Below are 21,951 nucleotides of genomic sequence, written 5' to 3'. Positions count from 1 at the left end.
CATCTAGAAGGCCACTGACACCAGCGTGTTGCTGCTATGAAAGCAAATATACACATGCACTCCTTTTCTTACAATCCTCTGCAAAAAAAGATCGATGAATGATCTTGTGTGCGCATTTTTCTGCAGTCAACAATCACAGAGACACCCTGTGCCAGTGTAGCAGATTAATGGGTGGAGCTGAGGGTGCTGGATGAGGTGAGCGGGGGAGTCTTTGGAGGATTAGGTAATTAGGATCCATAATGGCTGCCAGACCGATAGCCGTTAGGTTGGGTTGGTAGCCCCTCATGTTCTCACTAAGAGAAGATGAGATCTCACTATCAAGTTGTGGTGCTTTGAAATGAGTGCACAACTGACAGACTCCATATAGAACTCTCATGGAAATGTTCTGTTTCCAAGTTTCTGGTGTGCCTACCTAGAATTAGTGATGTAACCCCAAAAGTACACCAGCCACCAGTTGAATACATTGAAAAACATGAGTGAGGCTGATGGGAGCTGGGCGATTACAAATAGCAAAACCAATAATCATTGAGAGAGCACCACAAGCGCATAATGTACGTACCAATATGCACACATTCTGCACACATTAACAGGTATGAACAGTGAGAATGGACAAACTCTATATTACACTCCTCCACTCCTTGAGGGCACCGGCGCCCTTGGCCGACTTTAACTTCTTTCAGAAGCTGTAGTCGACTCAAGATTAGAGCCAGAGTGAAGGAAAACCTGAGGAATTCATTGGTATCAACCGTGTCATGCTAGCATGTCGGGAAGGAGGCTAAATAATGCTCCAAAGTCACGCTAAATTTTGGCGAGGAAAAACTGCCATAGCGATATTCAAAGGGGTCCCTTGACCTCTGACCTCAAGATATGTGAATAAAAATGGGTTCTATGGGTACCATGAGTCTCTGCTTTACAGACATTCCCACTTTATGCTAATCACATGCAGTTTGGGGCAAAAACATGCAGTTTCTTGCATGCAGTGCAAATGTGTTATTTTCGCCTATTCCAAAATGGTTTCTGCATACTTGGAATTGCATAAATTGGGTATGACGGGAAAGCTGAGACTCTTGTGGACCCAATGAGCCCAATTATATTCATGTGTGATGATGTTAGTCCCCATAGTAACCATTTCATATAGTGAGACCATTATTTGAAACTTGACCTCACTGTATAAAATTACCTCTTTGACCTCTAGGATAATCACAGCCTCATGAAACTTTAAAACCATAAACTATAGACCTAGGGTATTCAGTGGATGGATGGCTTTCCTAGGTAGATTGATAATAAGGGGGTTTCTGAGCAGTTTCCAGAACAGAAGTGTTCGCGATCCAATCACTGAAAATGCAATTCTTGCAGAAATCTCCAAATGTCAAAAGTTTTTGATCGCAGAACGGCTTTTTCTATGGTGTTCCTCAAGGTCTTGGTGTCTTAGTGTGCTATTTTGGAGGTATTTTTGATCATTTTCTTCAATTCTCGAGTGGTAAAAAAAATGGTTAAATTTAGCACCAAATCTGTGTAACAAATGGCATCAACCCAAAAGTTGCTGCAACAACTTACAAGACATAACAGAGCATGAGGATGGAAATCATATACTTGTTTCTTAGCCATTATTCACTTTTACAATTTATTTCAAATAATGAATTCATGTTTATTTCTGATTTATGACTAGAACAACTTGACACACAGTGCTGAGCAGCATCTCAAATTAATCTTCAGGTTCCCAGCTTTCAGATGATGTACACCACGTCTATGTGACATCTACTGCTGGTCTGATGTCTCCCCCGAAAGCCCTAAAGACCCCCTGTAGCCCCGTAAAAAATACAAAAATGTGTCTGATGTGTGTATTGTTATTCAAATATGGTAGAAAAACCCAACCATTCTGATTGGGATTTTCTGTTAAACAAGCTGAGATGACTTTTTGAAATCGTGTGTAATGATTAACTCTAGTGGTGCAGGCCATGGACTGTGACCCAGGAGTGAAATTTAAAGGTGTTATCAGCTGCTCCTGTAGTAAAGAACCACAGTAGGAGCTTTAAAGAGCTGTGTGTCAGCACAAGTCTCTTTATTGTATTCATCTATCATGAAACAAGAAATACTTGTGACATATATAATTTTCTTTTAAAACTTATCTGTATGTAGCTGCCTGGTATATGAGGAACATTTCAGTACCAGTAGTATTCCTATCCATGTAGAAAAGTCCATCCAGTTTACATTAGGAATGAGCCGATACATCTGCATGGCTGATATTAGCCATTAGCTATTTTTAGCTTATCACATATATATCAGTATGGGCCTCTACATGTATGACAGCCAATAAGCAACAAGACATTGCAGTACAGACAGGCCAAAGACATATTTGAGGTAATTTAGAAACCAGTGTCACCATTACATAGATTGATCTCAGACTGAATTGGCATTTTGTTTCACTTAACTATATGAATCTCTGAAATGATGTTAGATGGTGTCGGCACTTCAGAGGTATGAAACCAGACTGAGACGGCACTGCCAAATTTACTTCTGTACCGCTGCTATCTTCAGTATTCACAGTTCTTTAATAAGTAAATTTAAGACAACATTTAAGATGAAAACATGTTTCTTAATGTTACTTATTAATGTCAAAATAACTAATATCGGCCAATATACAGCATATAGAGCAGAAATCCTGCCATCATATCCGGGCTTTTGTTCCACAAGCGTCTGTAACTCAATGCAATCTCTCTTGAGCATTTCTTTCATTGTTTTTTCCATATTCGAAGACAAACTGGCATCCACTAGAGTAGTTGCTATTAGGAATCAAAATCTTTGTTATTTCAACAAAGTTAAATGACGATTACTTCGTGAGCAGGCAAACAGCTACAGCTTTTTACCAGCATGGGTACTTTCGTCATTGTAATGTGTTTTTTGTAATATCCACCAACACTCTCTTCTGTCATTTTGTCAACTTTTAAGCTGTAATCTCTGATGTCTAAAAATGACCTCATTCAGTCCCCGCTGTCATGCTGTCATGCTCGACTTGCCTCTTTTGTTAAAGGGAGACTAAGTCACTTTTAAAAGAAGAAAAACATATTGTCATTCTTAAAAATGAAAAGCTGAATTCTTGAGAAAGAAAAAAAAAACACACACACCTTTGTTCAACTCAGTACACTACAGGTTTTGCCGCTACAGCTTTACATGGTCTGGTATGATCAGTAGCTTATGGTGCTAATATTAGCTCATGATAGCAAACCTAGATATTCTTGTGTAAATGACACTACTGAGTCAGTTTGATGACTTTATGACTCTTCTCTACTTGTGCTACTGTTACATTTCTTTTTAGCATTTACCATTATCCTGTACAGTTCATGTCTCTTATACTGTGATGGTCTCTTATGGGAGATGATGTCCCTTAAAGGCCGCTAAAACACAAATATTGAATAAATACAATATTAAATTGTTGTTTAAATTATAATCCTCATCTAAACACGGGGTGTAGTAGTGGAGTAAACTACTTGCCATACTGTTTAGTAAGGTTTTGTTCTAAGGTTGGATTAGTACTTATTTGCATAATTACAAATATTAATAGAGTTTTGAATGAGGTTTTCTTACTTTGGGAAAAAAGCTCAGGAGTTTGGGGTTCACTTTGGTTTTCTATATCGTTGTAATTTTTTAACTATCACATGACAATGTCAATATCTGCCTAAAAATCCAGCATCAGCTGAGCTCTATTTTTCAGTTAATTCAGTTTCTTAAAGCTACAATATGTACATTTTTCAGTTGCTGTTTGTAAACATACAGCATTCAAAGTTGGCCACACATCCTTGGCTCAACGAGCGAGCGAGAGAGAAAGAGAGAGTAGCGATGGTCGTGGGCGCTATAGAGTGAATGAAGAGAGGGAGCGGCATTAGTGAGAACAAAGCAGCAAATCAGAGAAATAAAATGTTATTTTCTGATTGTTTCACAGCGGTTACATTCTAAAGCACAAATAAACACACAGCTAACTCCCTACAACCCTGCGGGAAGGAGCCGAGTTGCTGGATGGTGAATGAATGCAGCTGAAGGGCAGGCTTCATCCTGTCCGCTATGTGTGTGGTTCAGCGCTGCTCTCGGTCAAACAACAGACACACCGATCGGGAGGAGAGACAGAGGAGCAGTGGGAACACTGGAGCACATGCACATAACACACAACCTGTTCTCATCCGTCAAATACGGCTTCTTTGTATCATACGGAGCTAAAGGGGGCCTTGTACCCATCGTTGTATAATACTTGCCTCGGTATCAAATGGCGAGGGGTGTGACAAAGCATCGCTATTTAACAACCTGAACAGCCTGCACACTCTGCTCGCTGTTATTGGCTGGGGGTTTACACCCCAACGTGGGGGCCAGAGGCTGTTTGCTGAAGCTCAGAAACATCCCAAACACACAAAATAGGAAGAAAAGAGAAAATACAGGCAGAGGGCTGGGTCTCTGTAGATACAGACACCACCATACACTTCTAGTGGGGCATAAGTGATGATTGAGAGGGATTCATTTTGTATGTCTATACATTTTATGAAATTCCTGCATTATATACTTTTAACATCTTACCTAGCTCAGCGGTGAACTGCTGTCCAGTGGTATCCACGCCTCCTAGTTCTCTATCCACTCTGTCCGAGGGCTGTCGATGGGGCCTTGCTGCTGTCCTGTACATGAGAGGATCTGTCTCTCCATTCTGGAGTCCGTTATGAGGAACCCTCACTGGAGGAGCAAAGTGAGGCCCTCCCGGTGGAGGAGCCTTGTACGTCATGGCTTTGCTGACTCTGTCCCCTAAAGCATGTTTCCCAGGTCCGACACCCACCTTTCTCTGCTTCTGAGTGGGTCCTGACCCTCCACCCTCCATCCCTAGAACAGCTCCTACTCGAACCCCAACAGCTGGGCCAATAGTCCTTTTCTTCTTCCGGGCCTCAGACCGAGCTCTGGAGTTGTCAGTAGCAGATGGCTGGCTGGTGATGAGGGGCTCTTGACGATTTTTTGGGACCTTGGGCCGTTTGTGTGAGTGCAGTCTCAAGCTGTTGAACTGGTCAATGAATTCCTCGCAGTGCAGTAGGTGATGCTCTGGCTCCCATGTGTCCTCCTTACTTCCATAGCCTTTCCACCTTATCAGGTACTCCCACTTCCCCTTCTTGTTCCGCCTCTTGTCCACGATCCGCTCCACCTGAAGGCAGCAGACAGAAAGGTAGCAAGTTAGACATTAGTTTAATTACTTAAAATGTTTTTAATATACAGGTTTATAATAATGTTCACAGTGCATTCGACAGAGATGTTACACATTAAATCATTTTTAAAAAGGAAAAACTAATTAATATAGTCTCAAACATAATAATATAATAATAATAATAATAATAGCTCAAAACGATTTGATGTTGCTGAAAAGCAGGGCCCAGTGGGAGTGTGTGGCCCCCTTGTGGGTGTACTTCATTGCCAAGCACCATACACAGCTGCATTGTGGGTCCGGCAGCAACAACAGTGAAATTTGCTGTGAATATTCATGATGCCCTGAGGATGAATCCTCTTGTTTCCTGCTGTAATGGCATCATCAGGCTAAAATTTCTACTTAGGACGAATCCTTCAATTTATAATGATGTATGTGTTAATATTGAATTATATTTTAGAGACATTGCCAGGGAGTGTCAAATCTTAAAAAAGGTACATTTTGTGACATATGTCAAGTCTAAGATAAGGGCTAATTCCCTGCAGAAGAAAGATAAGAGACCAGAGCAGAGCTGAGATGAGCTGCGGGCTGCTATCATGGAGAAACTTAAAGCATCAGCTTTGAGGTCAAACCTAAACTAGAAAAGTCTGTTTATTTTAGATACCACAACACATCAGCTAATGTTACTATTTGACACATTAGTACTTAATTATGTGCAGTAACTCATAAAAAAAAACAGTGTAAAAAGTGACACTAGGCAGAAACTACACACATTCTTAGCTAAATGTAAAGCATGAAAGAAGAACAGACAGAAAATGAACCTAAGATCTCTAGTTCAGTGGAAAGAAAATAGTGATACGGGTGTCTTCCTCTGTCAGCATAGTTAGTGAAATTACTTTAATTAGATACATTATGAGCTCTATGACACCAAATATATATGTTTTAATTTAAAATAAATTGTTGTTGCATTAACAATAGGGCAATGACATATTCCATCATTTGCTAGAAGACTAACTATGATAGTGTCGCCTACAAACTTCTGTGTGTGACTCACTCCAATAATCAGAGTGTGAAACATTACTTTGCAATTCAATTTGATTGCGTTCAACCTGATTGATTTGCAATTCAGAAGGTGCTGATAAGACTCGAGGTGAAATTTCTTGGCAGTAAGTTGTTCATATTGCACAGTTTGATAAAGTGCACACACCCCTCTTTAATAGAGACAGGATTTTGGCAGACCAAACTTTAATGCCAGTGAATGTTCATTCAGCAGGTGGGCTGAAAGTCAAATCTAAATGTTAGGTTTCTATTGAGTGGGAATTATTGCGACTTGGTGTCTTAACTCCATTAATGAAACTTGGCTGGTTTTCAATTTCCAAGATTTGGGTGATGTTTTGATCTGCAAATTTAACCTGGACGTAGGGCTGCATGATTATGGTCAAAATGATAATCACAATTATTTTGATCAATGTTGAGATCACGATTATTTATCACGATTATTCACTGATTTTAGCGACAACATATTCTTATTGCACATTAAAATAAACAGAGAATTGCTTTGCACAATGTTGGAAAATATATATATATAGCAGTATGAAAAAATACAGGAATATTCACCCTAGCCTTTTGCTAGCTACATTTGGTGCTGGTGCACATTGAGAGCAAAATTACCAACATTAAGAGACTAGATAAACTATTTTATGCTCTCAATCTAATCATAAACACATTGGTTGTATAGATAATATCTATCCCCAAAAGTGAAGCCAAAACATCTCGATCACCGGCTGGTGGCTGTCTGTTAGATTAGGTAGTGCTTAATTTGATATGCAGCAGAGTTCTCTATGAGCGGAGCATTTTAAACGACAATATCGCAGGCGATCATGTTCATTTAATTGTGGGAAGCCAAAATCGGGATCGAGATTAATATTCAATTCACTGTGCAGCCCCACCTGGACGTTCTAATTATTGATAATTTTATTCTTTTAAAAGAAAACTCAAAACATCCATTAATGAATGCAATTAATATTAAAACACTGGCTACAACATGTGCAATGAGAGCAGCCACAAAAAGGTGAAGGTCTTAATCAATGGACTTTAAGGTATTTAAGGTATTTGACCTCTGCATTTAATTAAAGACACTTCGACATGCAGACAGCAGGAGCCAGAGATCGAACCGCCAACCTTGCGGTTAAAGGATGACCACTCTACCCGCTGAGCTACAGCTGCCCCTTTTATGTCAGACCATTGGTGGTCCATCGTGAATACAACAAAAACATCACAGCCACACGCACATCATCATATCACAAACAATGCATAACACACAGGACACATCAAACAAACAGTCATACATAGGCCTACGCACCACAATGAAACATCACAGCAGACTGTCAGCATCACCCACTTTCAAAATATACAAGTCACAACCTGCACCACTGTCGACACATCTCAGACGGATATCTAAACACAAGGTTCCTTATCACTGCCTGACATGGCGGTACATTAATGCTGACAAACATATGACTTGCAATATAAAACTATAAAAATCACACGCATTAACATCCTCAGGCATCATATTAAGGTGAATTTTAAATTAAATATAGTCGTGCTGCAGAGATGTCCTGTCCTACACATCATATTCTACAGACTTAAGAAAACATCTTTGATTGGTACAGATCAATCATGTACGTATGTTTTTCAAAGAAAATGAGATTAATGGTGTAAAAACGATCATTCCCTCTAATATCGCAAATCATATCACATGTCAAAATAATCACAATTTGATAATTTTTCAAAATCAGCCATATTTAAGACTGTAAGCATGCAGGTAAGGACTAGAAAAAGTTGTAGTAAGTATATGTGAAACAATACTCATGAGACAATTAGACATGGTTTTGGGCCATACAACCGATGGACAGTGGTTGGAAGGTTTCATCAGAGCCTTTAGTGCAGCTGTGGTAATAACTACTCATCATGTTCTCAGATGGGCTGCACACATTAACAGGAGTAAACAGCCTTTGATGGTTGAGCCGCAGGGGTGTCACAGAAATGAACAGGCGATTAGGTTGCTTACAGTCCCAAACAATGTCACACTTAACAGCATTGCAGAGAGAGAGACGCATGCAGAGAAAAGAAGAGAAGGAAGGAGAAAGCGTGGGGTAAACTTGTGTACACGGACCCGAGAGGTTTAAGTATGAGCTGGCAGAGAGTGAGTAAATGTGGGGCATTAGTATCCACCAACACCAACCACGCGGTACGGTTTTCATCACAAGGTGTGTATAAATTCGGACAAACCATCAACAGCAATGTTGACACGAGGACCAAACAGAAAGGCATTACATTAACTACATTAACCTGCCTAATTTATAAAACACTATTTTCGTGTGAAACGACTTGCGTCAGCACAAGAGCTAGCTAGTTTTGTTTTACTGCCCACAACTTCACTGTTTTGGTTCCGTATCACCACTCTCGTAGTGTTGTTTTTGGCCACAGCAGGCGATAAACTGACTGTACACTACCTGTCCAGCATCAAATGACAGACAGACAAAATTAGTGAATAGCCGGTGAACACAGTGGAGCATCTTGCAGCGTAAGAGCCAGCTATTTCACTCAGGAGTCAAGGAATACCAAAAAGGAACTAAAAAGGAACTAAAAGGAGAGTGAATATTGAACTTATACTCCTCAAATGGCCAAAAAACACCAAATGAATGCTAATGTTACTTCATTGCTAGATGTGTAAATGGGCAACTGTTTGCTAACACGTTCACCATAAGAACTTCGTAAGGTGATATGTTAATGTTGTATTTACAGCTTGTTGAGCTGACCTCAAGTGACCTCAAAAAAATTATGAATGCATGTTTAAGTATGATGTTTTAACTACGTGTTGTGACTGACCAATGATTACTTTTTCAGACAAAATGTTTTTCTTCTCTCTTATGTTCATACTGAAGTGCCCATTTTTATTATGATCAAAGGCCCAAGAGCACCATCATCTCTGTCATTAAAGGAAATCTTTTGGAGACAGAAAGATTCATTTGCATGTGGATATTAAAGTAAAGTTGCTATAAATTGACATCGTATATAATATTTATAGGTTGTCACTTTAAAACTGTAGGCTAGCGCAAAAAGAAGGATGTGTCTATTTCTGTTCGGTGAATAATGGTTGGTCTAGTCTACGCTCATTGTTTTTCGCTAGGCTACCAGGAGGATATACTAAGGCGTGGCCCATACGAGCCACACATGCAGCAACATTAAACAAACGTGAAATTGCTGTCTACAGCTGTCCATGATGCTATTGTCTGTTCTACTGGTGGCATGTCTCCTTGTCCAGTTTCCACTGTGTAACTGGCTTTAGCCTGCATTGAATTGAGGCTTTTGAGATGTTTTTTTTCCATGCTGTCCTCAGCATTGAAGGATAATCATCCGCTACTGGAAGGTGGGGAATTAGTCTGAGATATGCCCTCCCAGACACCTCCCACTGGGACTGGGTCAGACACGGGGGGCTGCAGACCGACAATGTTTTCTGCACTTTGTACTCTAGAGTATAAACTCCCCCACCACTGCTGATTGCTCATCCACCTCTGCAGTATCTGAATGGGGATCCCCCCAGTCGCTTCTCCCTTCTGACTGATATACACTAAACAGAGAGCGGGGAGCAAAAAGAGACAGTACATCAGCATCATCCGTGACGTCCTCCCCAGCATGGCACTGAGGGTGGTAGGGATGATGAGGAAGAGAAGGAGGAATGACGATTCTTAAGTCTGTCCGTCCTCTGAGATAAACTCTGAAGAGCAGTAAGAATTTGACGTTGTGTTTCTGAGCTGCCATCCTCTGCTGGTGGAGCAGGGGTCGGCTGTCGGAGCAGTTTTAAGCACCTCCTCACGACTTGATCTGTGAGGGGAATCATGACGACGGTCATGCCAGTGCTTGTGAGAGTGCTTATGACCAGGCCTGTCTGGAGAGCGTTGTCTCTCCCTACCTTTCTCAGTCACAGAGCTGCTTCGAACCCTGGTAGCGCGGTGGAGTCACTCCTCCCTAGACGGATCACAAGGGATTATTATCCACATCCTCCCTCTGCTGAGCAATCCCCAAGCATGAAGGGCATTTTCAATGCCCATCAAGAGTGTCCGGCAGCAACTGGCAGCACTGCAAAAGCCATGATGCCCCTGACAAAGTAGGATAAGGCCACAACACAACCCCACTGACCAAGAACAGCAGGAAAGGGTAAATCAGGCCCACACACAGAAAATGGCCCGCACCGGTACGCAAACATGTTTTTCAGCGTGATTGAAAAAGAAATAAAGCTCACAATTCGTCACATCTCCAAGTCCAAAGAAGGCGGGGAAGAACAACCTTAAAAACATTTGAAACAACTAACTTAGTCAGACACATATTATATTGTTGTATATTGTATATTGTCTCGAGATTAGGCGGGACAAACGCTATTTATTTGGATCGTAGTGATGGTCAGAGTGAGGTTGAAACAGATCTCCCTGTTACGGTTTCATTATTGATTAATTTGCCTATTTTTTTATGATTAATCGTTTGGTCTATAAAATGTCCAAAAACTTTTTTTTTCTCTAACCCATTTTCTCAAAGTAGTTAAGTTAAGTATTTGTGAAGTATTTGAGAGGCTGAAAACAGCATTTTCTGCCTTTTTTGTGTGAAAAATGACTAACAATTAGTCAAGTATCAAAATAGTTGGCGATTAATTTGCTGTAGTCGACTAATCGTTGCAGCTCTAGATAATTAATTAATAGCCTAATTTTTTTTTCTTCATTTTTTTAGTTACATAATCCCACATTTAATGTACATCAGTTTCCCCACTACAACCTTCATTGTGGCTCTTGTAAATTCGGTTTGGTCAATTGGATGAATCGGCTATGTGCCGGGGATGTACTCAGCCAAACAGCGGTTGTTTTTTTGGTGGGGATTTTTTGGGTGATGTTTGTCATTGTAAATCACATTTGCGCTATTTTTACGACTAATTTTCAGAGTTGGAGAAGTTTCCACGCTAAACTAAACTGATGGTCGCAAATTACATAATCTTAGTAACCTAATTCATGTCTTCTCCTATTATTTGTGCAACCCTCCCTTACATGCATACTGTATGCAATGAGGAGAGAGGCTCACCTTGCAGAGACACTCGCTAAAATGAAGAAACCTGGTGCATCTGATCTGTTTGACAAATACAGCATCTTTTTGTAATTAATTAATTTAGTAATTGTTTTTAAACTGTATTGAAACTTGAAACCACACTGATGTCAACTGTCATGGCATTGGCTAGATGTGTCCAGGGAATCGTGTGGGTATATCCAGGAATACCGTGGGTGTTACTTCCTTGTCTTGTGAGTTTCACTTCAGCTGAGCGGTACAAATTGTGCTCCGGTGCAGACCCAAGGTGTGGTCAGACGTGTGCTCTGTTGCATCTGTAACCACACCCAGACGTGATGTCATGGTGTACATTACACACCTGTCTCGACATCCCTGACAGACCATTGTATGTCCTCTCACTGTGCTTTGGCCTGGATGATGCTGAAAAAGGCATTTGGCAGCTGAGGGAGGATATGCCCACCTCCATTCTTCCAGCTCACACTGAAGCGCCAAGTGTTACTAAACCTCTTTGGTCTGTGTTTGCAACTTGGCCCTCCTATCTGCCTCCTCCACTTTCCTTTGCCTTTTCTTCGCATGTGTCTCTGCTATGCTGTTATATGGTTAAGTGTGACATTGTCCAGGACTGTATAAGCATTCAGATCTCCTGTTCTTTTCTGTGACACCCCTGTAGCTCACCCATCAGAGGCTGTTTACTCCTGTTATGTGCTCAACACTTCTGAAGAAATGATGAGCAGTTATCACCACAGCTGTGTTAAACCCTCTTTTAAAACTGTCCAACCATCCTCCATGTCTGGTTTAACAAACTGTTGGTGATGTCAGGTCCCCTCTAATTTCCACTGAAATGAATATTCACAAATCCGCTGCCTGCCAAGGGACTCAATGCTTGATCTTATGAATTTTCACACTTGTGTACCTTCAAATGAACAAGCGGGCATCTGATGGAATCTAGCAAAGTAGAAAATATTGAAAATGTCCCCCAAAAGCTGGATTTATAGTAGACTCAAAGGGTTACAGGGAGTCTCTCTGTAGATACCCATAGCGTAGGTTTTGATTCATGCAGTGTTGGATCGATGTGAGCTGGAGGTTTGCAGTGGGCATGTCTTTGCTATCTGTGTGTTACTGAATAGGAGAAGACTATTTTCTTCAACATCCTTCATTTTGTACTTACTCTGATCAATCTCTACCGGCATCAGAAACTTGCAGGAGAAAACACAAGCAGCCCGAGCTGACCAATCACAGTTGATGATGCGTAGTTATGTTTTTGAGCAGGTGCGCGTCAGCTACGTCAGCTACAGCGGCTATGGGCGTAGGCTCTGTAACTATGCTTATACTGATGGACCAATGAGATGATAGCATACAGATGAGTCACTGGCAAATATTTACCCACTAATAACTGAAGTAGTGCAACAGTGATAAAGCAGAAGTTACTTTTAAGGTTCAAATACATCCAGTATCAAAGTTTAGAATGAATATTGAATATCCTTGTGTCATCTGTGCATTAGGAAAGGAAACCATTATATAGCCTACGCTAGAGTTGCTCCGATACCGATACCAGTACCGGATATGTGTCCGATACTGTCCAAAATTTGGTAACGGGTATTGGCAAGTACGGCAGTTTATGCACCGATCCGATACCATAATTTATTAACCCAAAAAAACAACTTGTTTAACATATTAAATCAATTCTTCTTCGTCGCTCCAAAACAGTAGCCTTCACTGTGCTTTTGCCCTGGATGCATCATGGCTGCCACTGTAAACTATTGCTTTAGAGCAGCGAAGAAGAACCAATTGCAGGTAATTTGTCATGTGACGATAGTAAACAACAACAGTGTGGTGCTAGTCGAGAGTGTAACAGTTGCCATTTGGCAAGTAAAACGCCGATATATACAGTATGTAAGGCTTCGAGGGGTGGCACTACCCCAGGAGGGTGTGTGAATATTGCTCCCTGCGGGACAAATTAGCACACAAGCTGTCCACAGAGGAGACAGCTAAGAGAATACGGAATTGCTATTTATTCCTAGCTTCATTTATTTATGTTCTTTGTAACTGAATTTTATCACGCTGGTATCGTATTGGTACTCGGTATCGGCCAAAACCGCAAGTTCAGGGATCGGAATCGGTACCGGGAAGTAAAAAAATGGTATCGGAACATCTCTAGCCTACACCAAGAATGTAGATTTTCCTTTAATAAACACTACGATCAAGATTCCAGATTAACTTTATCGTCATTCATACACATTCACAGACCAAGTGCACAACAGAATGAAAATACGTCACATCCGGCTCACGAGTGTATCGTCGATTGGCTAAGTACATTGCAAGTATTTTTTTGGGTGTGATTTTTTGGGCGATGTTTGTAATTTTTTTAGCTAATTTAATGGTCTGCCTTCAAAGAACAAGAGCCGCTCATCCGCCGTTCTGCAGGCAGAGCGAGAGACAGGGGGGGGAACAGGGAGACAGGGGGGGAAACAGGGTGTAGAGCCTGTATATATTCACATCTAACTCTGTGAAATGAGGGCTTATTTTGAACAAACCAGAGTTGGTGATTGTTGGAAAGACTAACGTGTGACAACGTGTGAGTGTTATGTCCTCAATGGATGGGAGTGAAGTCCTGATGATCTTCTCAGCTGTCCTCACCACTCTTTGCAAGGTATTCTGGTCTGATGCATTGCAGTTCCCATACCAGATAGCAACTAGTCATTACACTGTCCAGGGTGCCTGCCACTATCTACAGGGTACTGTAGAGTGTGGTGAGGATGGGAGGGGGGAAATGTGCTCTCTTCATCCGTTGCAGGAACTGCAAGTGCTGCTGGGCTCTCTTGGCTAGAGATGAGGAGTTTAGGGTCCAGGTAAGGTAGTCCTTGATGTGCACCCCCAGGAACTTAGTGCTCTTGACTGACTCCACTGTGGTGCCATTGATGTAGAGTGGGGTGTGGTCTGGACGGCTCCTCTTGAAGTTAACAATGATCTCTTTGGTTTTGTTGACATTCAGGGACAGATGTTGGTGTTGCACCAGTCCACTAGCTGTTCCACCTCCTCCTTGTAAGCCAGCTTCTTGTCGTCCCTGATGAGGCTTACTACTGTTGTGTCATCTGCATACTTTATGATATGGTCCGTGCTGAACACAGCCCTGAGGAGAACCGATGCTACTTGGATGTTGTTGGAAGTGTTGTTTCCGACCTGTACTGGCCGGGGTCTGTCTGTGAGGAAGTCCAGAAGCCAGTTCCAGAGGCGGATGCTCAGGCCCAATGGATCCAGTTTTCTTACCAAGAGTTGGGGGATGATTGTATTGAAAGCTGAACTGATCTCTATGAACAGCATCCACACATGGGTGTCCTCCAAATGTTTCAAATGCACCAATGATCTTGGTATTGTTATTATTATTGCAAGGAAAATTAATTAAAAGAAACAGAATGTTGGCACTGGCAAAATTACATGAAGGAATTAAAAGGGATTTCCAACTTGGGTGTGTGTTGTTGTTGCATGTATTACGTCTTAACACCAAGTTACTTCCTCCTATGTCCATTTTGTCTGTCTAGAGCAGGGCTGTTCAATTACAGATTCAATTGGGCCAGATTTTAAAACTAGGAAATGTAGATGGGCCAGACATTTTCAACAGACTATATATACCTTTTTTTTTTAGCTTTTGGTAATGACACATTATAAACAAATGCAAATGAATGTAGTTAAAATGTTCACTTTTTAAATAAAACATATATTTGTGGTCAGATATCTGACCCAGGCACATCCCAAAGTGCAGAAACAGAATAAAAACAAATGGCAATAACAGTAACCACTAACACACTCTCTCACTCTCTCTCTATCAGTATCTCCTTCCCTCCCTCTGCCCTCTCTCTCTCTCACACACAAAACTTTATGTTCCAGGGTTGACAGAGACATATTTTTAGGAGAGCACTTCCCTATTTATGACTGTCAATTGCCAGATGTTTTGAAAAGCTACATGGTTGGAACTGCGTCACATGAGAAAACATTGATTTGTGAAAGATATGATTGGCAGCGTCGCTACCCGATACGCACATCCTGCACGATCGGTACTGCACATGTGCAACTCTCAACAAACATGAGAAGGAAGTGAGGTGGCTCACTTGTTAGCTACTTCCATACAATATATCTTAGTGATGCGCGAGTCAGGGTTTTTTAATACCCGCACCCACTCGACTCATTATAAGAGCCAATCTGCACTGCCCAATTCACAAAAATATGCGTTAAAAGGTACAATTGATAACATTGATAACATTCGGGTCCACTAGATGTTGCATTTTCCCTCCCCCATTCCATCGCATTCCCTTCACAACAAATGGTTGCCAGTTTGTTGCACAACCTGCATATTTTATGGTCGCTCAGATAGACAATCATATCAAGTGATGAATCTTTCGTTTGCAACATGTAGCTATCGGCCTATATTAGGGGTATGTGTGTGGCGCGGCGTGCACACCCCCTGCCCCGCTGCCGTAGTTTGAGCTAAGATCAGCTGTTTTAGTGAGGAACATCGTCAAACACAGTTCAGTCAAACTGGACACAAAGAAAATAAAACTAACCAAAACCATCTTGGTTAGTCGTTCCAACAATCACCAACTCACTTTTATCAGCCTCTTCTAAATCCCCTCTAATGCGCAATACATTATTTGAGGGAACTACAGTGGAAACCGTCGAGGCTCCTCACTTGCTCAACTGGTAACGGCATGGAGGGAGACGGGCAGAGATCTGCATGTGCTGCTGGCGCTGCGGTGCCGAGGAGTTGCTCGGCAGAGTTTCACTTTGGGGGCATTACCTGACCAGGCATTATCAACCCACTTGACGAGTGCGGCTTCAACCAGGTGTTTTCCCCGTGCGCATTCGTTTTTCATTAAAAGAAAATTACTTTCCTTTTTCCGTCATAATATCAATGTGCACGCAACAGGTATCCAGCCAGAAAGCAGACATATGTTGTTGTGTAACACTGTATGCGGACAACTTGATTACTACAAGCTTTTTGACCCAGAAGCGGTTGCTGTATAACTCTAGGTAACTGGACACAAACGTCACCAATGCTAAGATGCTAACGTACAGTAGCTCTTCAGGGATTGAAGCTGTTATTTTTCTCATTTTGACAATCTAACTGCACACACTAGTTAATGTTGTAAGGACTATGGCTGTTGGTGGTTGTTGTTGGTTTTGTTTAATTATGCCGAATTTTTATTTTATGAGTTATTGTTGTTCGGATGATTAAGCTAACACATATTAGATAACAGCTGATATGTGTTAACGTCAGTTGTCCTAGTTGCCACAGTAAATATTCACTTATTCTGCAGCCTGATGGAGAAACAACTTTATGCATTATAGTAACACAATTGTCAAGGATGTGGCGCACGCTGTGTGTGTGTGTGTGTGTGTGTGTGTGTTTGAGAGAGAGAAAGTGATAGAGAGAGGGGAAGGGAGGGTGGAAGATGAACTATTGCACGCAATGTTATTAATAACTTACAGTTGACCCGGGTATCACTATTATATATGCAGTTTACATATTTTGTCATATAGTATATCAGATTTATGTATGCTGGGCCACTCGGAGGTTGTTTCTGGGCTAGATGTGGCCCACGGGCCACCAACTGAATAGGCACGAGTTAATGTATGCAGTCGCTAGATTTGTCTCTGCTCTTTTAAAAAAGAAAAAAGAAAAAGTCAAATCAAGTGACAAATCTAAAGAGAAAGTCGCTAAGTTGGCAATATTGGTATCATCAAAATCATTAGGATTCGTCCCCTGGGAACCATGAATGTCAGTGCAAAAAAGTTGTGCCAATTCATCAAGTAGATGTTGATATATTTTACCGGATAAATTAAAACTTTGACCTGCTGTTGCCACTAAAAGGCAGGGGAACACCAAAGTCATTATAGGATTAATCCTCTGGGCACCATGGGTATTTGTATTCAATTTCAACGTGGCACAACACTGAAGCAGTGCCTTTAATTGTAAATCCATGACTGTTTGTAATGAAAATACACATATACACAGAGTATTTGATGCTCAAATTTTAGTTGGAGATTCACCTTATGATTTAGTTCCTCTAATAGATGTTGGTTGTAAACAAATAAACCAAAAAGTATTGAAGAGAATGGGAAAACCTCGACTTCCATACATTTTTTAAACAGGAAGTTAGGCTTTCTATAGATAAGTTTGTTCCTCTAATGTTTGCATCTATGTTCCAGTGTTGAATGCGCTTAGTAGATAAAGAGTGAGCATCACTGAACAGCAACTGTTGTTTCTTAACTCCATTGTAGAATTGACATTGCTCTGTTTATTCACGGTGCTTCAGCTGCCTCGATGCATAAAGTCGGCAGAAAGCCTCAGCTTTATCCACAATTTTGCAAAAATACTTTCACACATTACTTTTCATGATATTTGTTCAACACAACTTGCTAGTTAACCATTTTTTCCCCCTAAGCAGAGGAACAATGGCAGAGTTTACCGATAGGTCGAGGCATGCAATAGTTCAGAGTGACAGTGCATTTTAGGAGCGCTCCCAGGCTGAATATTGAATTGCTGGAGGTCACTGCTTGCTCATCCCAAAGCATTTCAACCCAGGCTCCCCCTATTTGACTCCCCAACATCTTCTTTCCAAAATATGTATCTTCTATCTTGCACTTTTCAAACAACCTCTTACAGCTCCATCAAACAAACCACTTCTACATAACATTAGTAGCTAGTTTATAAGTGCTGGCACTCCAAGCACGCACAAACTCCTCAAAATGATTACTTGCCATTAACCCCAACAATAAAAGACCCTATTCTCCATATTTCAAATATTGTTTTTAAATTAAAGCTGTACGGCACCAGCAAACTCTGGCTTATCACTTTTGGTCACTCTAAACAGAACTGTCACCCGTGGAGCTGTTGTCATGTTAGTAGGGAAACAAACCAGCTGATTGTTCATGGGCCGTGCCTGCCAACACATTGTTATTAACAAAAAGAAGTAATTTTTTTGTGAGCGGTGAACAATGATCAGTCAACCAGCTCCACAGAAAATGAATCACCCTCCAGTGAGCACAGGGTACCTCTGCCACATGAGGCAGGTTACACATCAAACCAACAGCCTGTGTGGAATTAACAGCATTTTCCATCTAGTCAAATTTAAAAACAAAAGTACAATATTGCTAACTACCGCTTCCACTGATATAACGCTACATTCACACAACTCTGAATTACAAATCGGAGGCTGACGTGAATGTTTTTTCTCACTCAGCTGCTCGTAATTACTGAACAATATGACTTGAACGCGACATAAAACAATCAGGTTTTGCAGCAAGTAAGAATGCATGAAGCTTTACCCAACTGAAAGAAGTATAATTAAGAAAGCTGAAAATATGCAGCTGTAATATATTGTAAAAAGAAAAATAAATAAGGTTAATAAAACTGTCAATAGCCAAAATGCATGAACACAAGGGGGTGAGGATGTATTAATATGGACTTGTGTGTCAAATTTAGTCCATGGATCCTCTTTTTGGCAGCACTGTGTTATCATTTTCCAAATTAAATGTGTCTCCTGGATAAAAAGCAATAATTAAAACTAATATTGCAGTCAGCAGGGCTAACTGTAGTAGTTGGTGAAAAGGCAATTAATAACTGCCTCTCTCTTATTTTCTCTAACAGATGTCATGCTTGACTCATCACATTGTTTGTCAGTGCTGTGAGCAGATCTTTTTTAGGGATGCAACGATACCGATACCGGATCGGATATCGGGCCAACGCAGACTCAAATAGCTGGATCGGGTATCGGTGACAACGGGGAAGATCCGGTCAATTCAATTTTATGTTTATTATATACTATACTGTATATATAATATATACTGTAATTTAAATTCCTATTTAAGTTTTGACCAATTTGTTGCTAAAAAAGGTTAAAAAGGTTTACATTTCAGTTGTAATTCCTGTTAATTTTGAAGATTTTTTACCCCAAAAAAAAGAGCCATTAATTTCACAAATTCGCACATCCACCACATACAAAGTTGAGAAAGCAATGATTAAGTCAAGTCTGATGTTGCCGTACACATAAATGAACAATCCCAGTCACAGCGTACAGCTTAGTATTTAAACACCAGTAGCAGATCGGTACCCGGTATCGGACGATACCCAAAGCCCATGTATCGCTATCGGGGCTGAAAAAAAGTCAGATCGGTGCATCCCTAATAATTTACTTGAAGACTCATGAGAGGATCCCCAAGTTTCTTTTCAGATGTACATTTTCTTTAAATATATATATAAGTTACTTTAAAACATGGCAAACTTATTCAGTCTAACTATATTTGTTTATCCTCGGAAGTCACCAGACATTGGCACCCCCCCATCTCTCTCACTGTCACCACCATGACCTGAAACATATGACACCATGTCAGCATGACAAAGGCTACTACTGACAGTTAAGTGCCTGAATCAGTTGAAGCTGCTGTAGAAAACCAACCAGCAGCTTCATGCACATTCTGGCACCGGATCCACAGTGTGATGATGGTTGTGTTGCGCACGAGGGCAGCGTGACCTTCCTGCCACCCATTTGGGCAACTTTTACGCCCCAAAAAACCCCCAATAATTTCACAAATTCGCACACCCACCACATACGAAGTTGAGAAAGCAATGATTAGGTATAGTCTGATGTTGCCGTACACATAAATGAACAATCCCAGTCACAGCGTACAGCTTAGTATTTAAACACCGGTATCGGATCAGTACTCGGTATAGGACGATACCCAAAGCCCAGGTATCGCTATCGGTATTGGGGCTGAAAAAGTCAGATCGGTGCATCATCCCAAATAATTTTACTTGAACACTCATGAGAGGATCGATAAGTTTCTTTTCGGATGTAAATTTTTTTTTATACGTTACTTTAAAACATGAAAAACTTGAGTCTAACTATTTGAATTTATCCTCCGAAGTCAACAGACATTGGCAGCCCCCCCATCTCTCTCTGTCAACACCATGAGCTGAAACATTTGACACCATGTCAGCATGACAAAGCCTACTACTGGCAGTTAAGTGCCTGAATCAGTGAAGCTGCTGTAGAAACCAGCACATTCTGGCACCGGTTCCACAGCGTGACGGTGGTGCGCACGAGGGCAGCGTGACCTTCCTAGCCACCCATTTGGGCAAATTTTACGCCCCCAAAAAACTGCCGGAGTCATAATTTCACAAATTCGCACATCCACCGTGAACGAACACCAGATATCGCTATCGGTATCGGGGCTGAAAAAGTCAGATCGGTGCATCCGCAATAATTTTACTTGAACACTCATTTCAGATTTTTTTTTTAATATATATATATATATATATATATATATATATATATATATATATATATACGTTACTTTAAAACATTGAAAACTTGTTTAGTCTATTTGTTTATCCTCAGAAGACATTGGCAGCCCCCCAATCTCTCTCTCTGTCACCACCATGACCTGAAACATATGACACCATGTCAGCATGACAAAGCCTACTACTGACAGTTAAGTGCCTGAATCAGTGAAGCTGCTGTAGAAAACCAACCAGCAGCTTCACGCACATTCTGGCAGCGGATCCACAGTGTGATGGTGGTGCGCACGAGGGCAGCGTGACCTTCCTGCCACCCAATTTGGGCAACTTTTAAAACCCCCCCAAAAATATAAAAATTTCACAAATTCGCACATCCACCACACTCACCAACACTCACACAGACTTGTTTACACAGCTCGATTAAAAATAAACTGGTGTCTCATCTTGTGTGCCAAAAAACCCCCCCAAAAAAAACAGCCCATGCGAAAACAGTCACGCACAAAAAGGCTGTGATGACAAAATATCTTTTTTGTGGGCACATGTATGTATGTATGTATGTATGCGCACCTTCAGGACCATCACACCATGTCCGTCCTCTCAGTGCTGCTGTCACTTTACCACGACTCTTCTCAACTCAACGACACACTGAGAGGAGTTCAGCCTCGCATAATGACATCTTATATCTGCTCACTATGTCACAAAGTACATCAAGAAGCGACACAAAAGTAGACGCGTCTAAATGAACCAACCTTGTCTTCGCTATAAAGCATGAGAAGGGTTATAGTTTCGCCTGTTAAAGGGCTTAGTACACCGCTTTTTTTTCTACATGCGCGACGCCCTCCTCCTTTACTTCCTAATTCCAGTATTCGTCAATATTACAGCGCGTTTTGTCCGCGGACATGTCTCTCTCCTACCTCGTAAAGGTCTCCTGAAGCCATTGTGGGGTGCGGACTCCGGCGGTTCTTTGCCTGCCTGCCTTGTTGGCTTCTTTTTTTGGACCCTATACTCTCTCTCTCTCTCTCGGTGTTTCGTTGAAAGCCCCGGTAGACGGGGAATTAGCGAGCAGCCCGTGTTATTCTGAGCAATCCGCAGTTAGCAGATCAGCAGACAGTGTCAATCGAGCCCGGCGCTCGATCTGCGATGGATCGGTCCTCACTTAAAACAAACAAGCAAGCAGCATCGGGGCGGTGCTGTTTACTCCAGACCTAAAGTGGAGGGACTGGAAATTAGTCCCACAGCCTGATGGTCTACATGCGCCCTCTGTTGCAATCCAACTACTCAATGAGTAGAGATGATATGCTGGATGGGTTGTTGTGTTCAGAGAGAGAGACACCAGCTGAGACAGTTATCCCTCAATATGACCCACTCTAACCTGTCA

At 41.3% G+C, this 21,951-nt stretch overlaps 1 protein-coding gene across 2 annotated transcripts in view; it reads right to left on the bottom strand.

Moving 5' to 3' along the window:
- Window positions 1–21,820, bottom strand: part of LOC141754593 (chromodomain Y-like protein 2) — a 43,749-nt gene extending 21,929 nt beyond the window's left edge. The window contains exons 1-2 of one of the 2 annotated variants that reach the window (XM_074613748.1): window positions 21,488–21,820; window positions 4,564–5,170 (exon numbers count right to left, since the gene is read on the bottom strand). In XM_074613748.1, the coding sequence (XP_074469849.1) occupies window positions 4,564–5,170; window positions 21,488–21,511 (631 nt within the window). In that variant the 5' untranslated portion in view covers window positions 21,512–21,820. Of the gene's footprint in view, window positions 1–4,563; window positions 5,171–21,322; window positions 21,463–21,487 lie in introns of those variants that run through there. The other variant, XM_074613759.1, reaches the window with a different exon arrangement.
- Between the last annotated feature and the right edge of the window lie 131 nt (window positions 21,821–21,951).

This window comes from Sebastes fasciatus, chromosome 2 (genome assembly GCF_043250625.1).
Source record: "Sebastes fasciatus isolate fSebFas1 chromosome 2, fSebFas1.pri, whole genome shotgun sequence".
Classification (NCBI taxonomy): Eukaryota; Metazoa; Chordata; class Actinopteri; order Perciformes; family Sebastidae; genus Sebastes; species Sebastes fasciatus.
The sequence above is the reverse complement of the archived record's forward strand: the minus strand, read 5'-3'. Positions and strand labels throughout refer to the sequence as shown.